Raw genomic sequence first — 8,034 nt, 5'->3', positions numbered from 1 at the left:
CTAGTTCTATGAGGTTGGTTTCTAGTGCTACAGTGAGCACATCGAACTTTATTGCCATGAATGGGCATATGAGCAGCTTTGTTGGTGCGTATTTCAATGGGAACCTGAATTTTAAATTTATTCGCCACATCTGCTTTGGAACTTGGTCTTCCTCTTTGGGGATTGGAAGGATCAGCTCCTATCAAACCTGCAGATACTGTTAAACGAAAAACTTTGAGAGTAATTGATGGTGTTTGAGATCTTTCTTTGAATATGATAGATATATGCGTTTACAATTGTTAGATCAACAAAGTGCCAGAAAATTCGATGCCACCATTTTTTAGATTTACGATCTATTGCAGAGCAAGCCTTGTACATGTCTGATTTGTCTACATAACCCATATGTTTATTATAATCTGTCACCACTTTGTCAACCCAAAAAAATTGTCCATTTATACTTCATGGCACTTACCAGCAAGAGTACTTGTTAAATCTTTGACCACTCTAGCCCCTAACTTTTTTCTGCAAGATCACCTGTTTTACCTGTATAGATTTGGAATTGCGAAACAAAACCAGATTCATTTGCTCGCACCCATACTTTATAACCCCTTTTTGTCGGATTTTTCGGCATGTATTGTCGTAGTGAGCTTCGCCCCTTGAACTTAATCATTCCTTCGTCAACTGACTGGCATTTACTTGGATTATAATACTTCTCAAATGTTTCCGTCAATCTATCTATCATTGGTCTTACTTTATACAATTTGTCGTAATCATTAGCACCTTTTTTAGGAGCAATAATGTTGTCATTTAGGTGCATGTTACCCAAAAACCAATCAAACCGATTTCGAGACATAGCAGATGATATATAGGTGTCCCGTAAATCAGATCTTGAAGACCAATAATCCCTGTAGCTTGGATCTTTTTTAATACCCATAAGAATATTGATTCCTAAGAAACATTTCATTTCTTCTTTTGTTGTTGGAATAAATTGTTTATTTTTTTGGGTTGCATACAAGTTAGTCTGAAATACTAATGTATCCAAAAGTTCCTCTGAAAAAAGAAGCATAAATATATCCAGCGGTTCTTCTATCTCTTCGGGTACATTAGGACCTACATCACTTATAAAAACTGAAGGACTCTTACCAATTTTTTTGAATCATCGCACCACACAACGACCTTTTCTTCATTCTTAGGTTTCTTTTTACCTTTGTTTTTTGTATTTGTGTCTTGTATTTTTTTGTTCGTTTTCTTTTCCTATTATTGACTCTAGTTTCGTCTTCACTTGATTCTTGATTACTTGATTCTATTTCAATGTCCGTACCAGTGTCTTCATTTTCCCCAGTATTTTGTATTTCTTGAAGATCATCTTCAATAACAAATGATTCATCATTGGTATCATCGGAAGGTTCATCCACTCGTCCATCATCATCTGAATCTATTTCGGAAGCTTCTGATTCTTCTCCGGATGGTATCTCTTCAATAAGTTGAAATACCTCATCAGCTTCGAGAGCTTCAAACTCTCTAAAGAAACGGTTTCCTGAAACAATAAAAACAAATATTTATACTATGCTAATAATAGGCTTTGTGGGTCCACATGGAACCACATATTTGGAAAGCAAAAAAACAACACATTTATGAAAAAATATAAGAACTTTTTTGTAACAACTCTAAAATAACATCAATATGTATAGATTTATGATTCACTTACCTCGCATATCTTTTATTTGCGTAGTTGAAATAAAACAATACGTTATGCGTGACAAAAAGTAAAAATGTAACATACATGAACCGCTCCTTGAAACAAACTGAAGCCACAGAGAAAGTCGCCGCATTAGCGATCTAAAACACAAAATGGTAGGGGATACCGATCTGAACGTGGTTCCGGCAAGCGTTTACTGGGCAAGGACTTAGAAATTTATGAATTTGTGGTTCCGCTGTGGAACCACTTGCCCGCAAAGGGTTAATCAGTCAAGAAGTTATAAAAAGGTTAAATTTAGAAGATTCATGTTTTAAGATTCCTAAGTTAAGTTTAGTAGGTGCAAATAATAAAGTGATTACTCATGTTAATAAAAGTATTGTTAGTAATATTAAATTAATTAAAGAAGCTTATATAATACAACTGATTGTAATTGATAAGATGAAATATGATATTATGATTGGATCGGATATGCTAGATAAAATGGGTATGGTGATCAATTATGAGAAAGGATTGGTACAAGTAAAGGAGGAGTGTGTGAAATTTGAGGAAGAATTATGTCCAGAAAAGGGCAAGGAGTTAATGAATATGAGGAGAATGTATATGGAAGATAATGAAATATTTAATGAATTATGTCCAGAAGAGGACAAGGAATTGATGTATATTAATAATGTATTATATGAAGATATTGAAGGTGATGTATGTAAAGGTAGTATGAATATAATGGAGGAGGAATTAATATGTAAGAAAGAGTGGATAGGAGAAGTGAAGAAAATATTATTAAAGTATGATGGACTCATAAATGAGGAAAACAGATTCGCTAAAGATTATGTTCACAACATAGAAGTTAGAAACATTCAAGATTTTAGACCAAAAACATATCCGATACCATATAGATACCGAAGTGAGGTGAATAGAGAAGTAGAAAAGATGTTAGAAAATGGAATAATAGAAAAATGTAATTCAAGAATAATAAATCCAATAGTTGTAGTTAAAAAGAGTAGTGGAGAATTAAGACTTTGTCTTGATGCAAGAAATTTAAATAATCATACCATACCACAATACGAAGCACCTGCTACAACAGAAACTATTTTCGGGAGAATAACGGGGGCAAAATATTTTAGCAAAGTAGATTTGAGACACATTTTTTGGTTAATTCCTTTAGCCCATGAGTCCAGAGATTATACTGCTTTTATGATTGATGGTGTTCTTTACAGATTTTGTGTTGTGCCTTATGGTTTGCAGAGTTCCTGTAGTGCTTTAGTTCGCGCTCTCCATAATATTTTAAATAAGTATGATGATTTTATCCTTCACTACATTGATGATATTCTAATACTGTCAAAAGACGAACATTCACACCTAAAACATATTGAGATACTATTAAAAGAATTAGATTTAGCGGGTCTTAAAATCAATATAAAGAAATGTCAATTTTTCCAAGATAGTGTTACCTTTCTGGGGTATAAAATAGATAATTTAGGAGTTTCAATGGATGAGGAGAGAGTGGATAGAATAAAAGAATACCCTACCCCTAAAAATATTAAAAATTTGCGTGGTTTTCTTGGTTTAATCAATTATTTTAAAAGGCTTGTGCCTGATTTGAGCCAAAAGATAGTACCTTTAAATCATTTGCTCAAGAAAGGAGTAAAATGGTATTGGGGTATGGAACAACAATTTGCATTTGATAACATAAAAAATCAATTTTGTCAAAATTTAAAGATATACCATCCAGATTACAGCTTGCCATTTACTTTACGAACAGATACATCTATGCATAAGTTGTCAGGAGTATTATTACAATATCAAAATGAATGTGAAGTACCTATTAGTTTTGTATCTCGTTTGACTAGATCATACGAACAAGGTTATAGTGTAGGAGAGTTAGAATTTGCTAGTATAGTGTTTTGTGTTAATAAGTTACGTTTTTATTTATTAGGTGGTAAATTCTTTATAGAGACAGATCATTTATCATTAATTAATGTCATGAATAATCGCTTATTAAATAATCGCATACATAGGGGGGCGTTGTTACTTCAAGAGTATGATTTTGAAATAAAGTATATCTAAGGCAAATTGAATATAGTCGCAGATGCATTGTCAAGAGATAATGAAATTCGACATGAGGATGGAAACAGGATATACATTGGAATTAATGTGATGAATGAAATAGATGGATTATTTTCAATAGAGACAATTAGACAAGATCAACTGACTTTAACAGAACATGACAAAAGAAGGACATTGTTCATAAATAACTTTTACATAAAGAAAATAAAACAACAGGAATGTTATGTCATTTCACAAAACCTGGCACAGGAGATTTTATTAAATTTGCATGTAAATAATGGACATGCAGGTAGTAGGAAAATTTGGTTGATGTTTAGGGAGAATTACATTAGTAAACAGGACAAAATAATAATTAAAAATATTACTAAGCAATGTGACATATGTCAAAGAAATAAGCATCGAAATATCATTAATTTTAACACACCTAAGAACATTTTGGCTACTGAACCATTAGAAATTGTTGCAATAGATTTTTTGACAGAGTTGATACCAACAGAAGCAGATGAGAAACATGTTTTTATTGTAGTTGATATTTTTTCAAAATTCATAAAATTATATCCAACCAACAGGACTAATGTTGAGGTAATAAAGTCAGCATTTTCAGATTATTTTCATAATGTAGGTAAACCCAGAACAGTAATAGCAGACAATGCTACGTATTTTCAAAGTGTAAGATTCAAACAATTTTGTCAACGGAATAACATCCAACTTAATTTTACAAGCATTAGGCATCCTCAATCAAATCCATCAGAGAGATATATACAGGAGATTATAAAATTCTTAAGAATTTATGTACAAGAACATACAGATTGGGCACAACATTTACCAGTTATAGAAAATAATATGAATTTTCTACCTAATACAGTCACTGAACAATCTCCATATTATTTAATGACGGGACAGCAACCAGACAGACCATGGATATTACAAAATGACTTGACATATAGGCAAATAATGGAACAAGTCAATAGGAAAATACAACGGAGTGGAGAAAAATATTTGAATAGAATGGTTAAGAAGATGAAGGGCAGAAAAGTCAATTTTGAAGCAGGAGATCTAGTTTTGTTAAGGGCACATAGAGTATCTAACATTAGGGAAAATATGTGTGCAAAGCTTATGCCAATTTTCGAAGGTCCATATAGAGTAAAGAATAATAACGGACAAAATTCATATGAATTAGAATATATAGATGAAGGGAGATCTAGGGGCATTTTTAATATAAATGATTTGTATAAATATTACCATAGATAAGTTACAGATAATAAGATGTAGTATAATTTTTTAAATATGATTAGTGAATAGTTTAAAATTTTAAATGAAAAATTTAAATTTGATTTAGAAAAATTGTAAATTTTTCATTTAGGGCAAGTTGTCATGATTTTAAGATACCAAATTGATAGAATAAGTTAAATAATAAATAATTTAATGATTTTGCACTGCCAAAGCAGTTAAGTAAGTATTTTGATATAGGTTTTGTTCGAGAGACGTGATTGGTTTGGAGAGTTGAATAGAATGAGAGTACTAAAGGGAATTGAAGTTAAAGTTGCATTTTAATTGATTTAATAGTTATAGAATGAATTTATTTAGAGTTATACAGTTTAAGTAATAAGAAAGTTTGAAATAGACCGTACTATATAAAGGAAGCTATTTAAAAGGCATAGAATGTATGAATTTGTTGCTAAACATGCAATAGTTTGAAATTTAGTCTTACCAAAAGAATAACTTACAAATTTGTTCCATGATGACTTTGTTTCTGTTGAATAATCATAAAAATTTATTTTTTTCTAAAGATCATTTGGAGAAAATGTTCATTGATGTACTACGGTCTCCATGATTTGGTTAAGTTTGTAAATTTATGAAAGTATCTTAGAAGAGGCTCCAATCTAAAAATTTAGAATAATAGTTAGATCAATTTTAGATTTTATTAATGTTAATTTGACCAAAATGTTGAAAACAGCTAATTAAAGTTGTAGGTTTGGGAAATGTCAGAATTCGATATCAATTTTAACAAAGAAAAATGATTTTCTGAGATATGGCTAATGCACTATCGATTGGTAATTTATTTCTGAATAATATGAAAGTTATTTCAGTACATTATATGTATTAATAGTGAAAATATTTGGACTTTAATTTGTAGAGGTAGTGATTAAAGGTATAGAAAGTGTACGGACAGTGTTCGCTTAAAGTAGCTATAAAAACTTATTGGGAGTATCCTCAGATATGCAAGATATATGAAAAGAATCTATAAAGTTCAATGAATTCAATTCTTTAATTCAATTTTACTCAAATAAGAGAATAAAATCACCATTTAGGCATATATTTCCAAATTTTAGATAAAAAATACCATTTTGACTAAATGTCATAATTTGTAAAATTATCTTATTGGTTCATTTAAATTTCCAAAGCATGAATTATTAATTTATTTAAATATGATTGGCTGTAAAAACGACGCCAAGCTTAAAAAATTGAATTCAGGAGAAGGTTCGAGATTTTCAGAGGGAACAGACGCTTTGTGAAGCTATTCCCAAAAGATTTGGATTTTAAAATATAAATTTTCGGAAAATGTAATCAAAAAGTAGTGAAAAACAGACATTAAGAGTTAATTTTCGTATGGAAAGTGTTTCCAAGCAGATTTGACTTTAGAAAGTTACTAAAAATAAGATAGTAAGCTGAATGGACCTGGGGAGATCCGGAATTTCAACGTATAGCAGCATCTGGGAGTGTTGAAACAGTTCGAACATCTTCGATGGACAATAATCAGGTGACATTACAAAACTTTAACATGATATCATGATTAACAAAAATTTAAAGAGAAAAGCATGCATAATAAAAATAAAAAATTTAATAAGTTTAGTATCATTTACCGCTTTGGTAAGATAAATTTAAGAGAGAAATATTCCTTACTTACATAAATTGGTTTATATTCCATAATCACACAAATTTTCGGAGTCATTGAACTTCCATTTTGTTTTCATATCCTTTCATGTGGCGAATTAAAAATATATAAACCAGAGTATGTATCATAGACATGTTATAATATTAAACATTTAACACTATTCTATGTATTTACCGAGATTGATGTTGCATTAAGCGTATTTTTCTTTCATTTAAATATATTTACGAAATTTTTCATCATAGTGTGGTCTTCAATTGTTTTTGGTTACATATTTTTACAGTTTTGTCCTTAATGCCTCTTATAGAATTAATTTCAACCCACACCTCTAAAGAAAAGAGTTTCCTGCAATATATGGATTCGGACATTGACTGAGCTGGTAGGTACAATAATTTCTCAATAGATGGCGCCCAATAGATTCAATACAAATCAATAAATAAAAATTTCAATAATGATATAACAAAAAGTGTTTAATTATAATAAATAATAATAAATATTATAAAAAAAATAAAATATTTAATGTATATGTTTTAAATAGTAAAATATATAATTGCCTATTGTTGTATAAATATTAAAAATATATAATAATTGGCTCAACCAACGTGGAATAAATAAATAATAAATAATAAATAAATAAATAAATTATAATAAATAATAATAAATAATAAATAATATATTATTACTAAAAATATATAATATATATATATATATATATATATATATATATATATATATATATATATATATACATCTCGCTATTATTAGAGCGTCTACGCGTTTACTTCTCCATGCGGCGTCACCAAGTTATATCTCAGGAACTAACAATGTTGAAGCCGAATATTCTTTGAAAAGTATCTAAATATCCCAAAATAAGAATGCAAAGCAAATACGAAACTTGCAAATTAAATCAAATTATATACATTCCTTACATTGAAGCGTCGTCACATTTCATAAAAAATATGGCGCCACCATATTCAAGTTTCTTTTTACTTGTACTTTAGTTTTAATAATTCTCTACAATTTATGAAATTGTTTTGTTTTCACCAATTCTGAAAAAAATATGAAAACTTTGAATTATCCACATCCGTCTGTCTGTCCGTGTACTCAACTCCTTTATACCAGGTAGAATGACAAATGAGGTGTCTAATGAAAGCTTATAATCCAAGAATGGTTCTAAAGGTGAGAAATTTGGCCTAGGCTGTCTGTCCGTCTGTCCGTCCGACCACGAATATAACTACTTTGTCACTATACCGGGTAGAATGACAAATAAGGTGTCAAATGAAAGCTTATAATCCAAGGATGGTACCTACTAAAAGTAAGAAATTTGACCTAGGCTGTCTGTCCGACGGCGAATATAACTCCGCCGTCACTATACCAGGTAGGGCCATGCTGCCCGGTA

General features: G+C 30.3%; 1 protein-coding gene across 1 annotated transcript; it reads right to left on the bottom strand.

Moving 5' to 3' along the window:
- Positions 1–1,034: 1,034 nt before the first annotated feature.
- On the bottom strand, positions 1,035–1,827 carry LOC126892063 (uncharacterized). The gene is made up of 2 exons (XM_050661498.1): positions 1,688–1,827; positions 1,035–1,516 (listed from the first exon to the last, which is right to left on the bottom strand). The coding sequence occupies exons 1-2, from the start codon at positions 1,809–1,811 to the stop codon at positions 1,119–1,121; spliced, it is 522 nt and encodes a 173-aa protein (XP_050517455.1). The 5' UTR covers positions 1,812–1,827; the 3' UTR covers positions 1,035–1,118.
- Positions 1,828–8,034: the final 6,207 nt, after the last annotated feature.

This window comes from Diabrotica virgifera, chromosome 9 (genome assembly GCF_917563875.1).
Source record: "Diabrotica virgifera virgifera chromosome 9, PGI_DIABVI_V3a".
Taxonomy (NCBI): Eukaryota; Metazoa; Arthropoda; class Insecta; order Coleoptera; family Chrysomelidae; genus Diabrotica; species Diabrotica virgifera.
The sequence above is the reverse complement of the archived record's forward strand: the minus strand, read 5'-3'. Positions and strand labels throughout refer to the sequence as shown.

Excerpts from the sequence above, each read along its gene's own strand:
- LOC126892063 (XM_050661498.1), bottom strand. The coding sequence starts at position 1,811 with ATGCGGCGACTTTCTCTGTGGCTTCAGTTTGTTTCAAGGAGCGGTTCA. Across the intron at positions 1,517-1,687 it reads GCAAATAAAAGATATGCGAG|GAAACCGTTTCTTTAGAGAG; the intron begins GTAAGTGAATCA and ends TTATTGTTTCAG.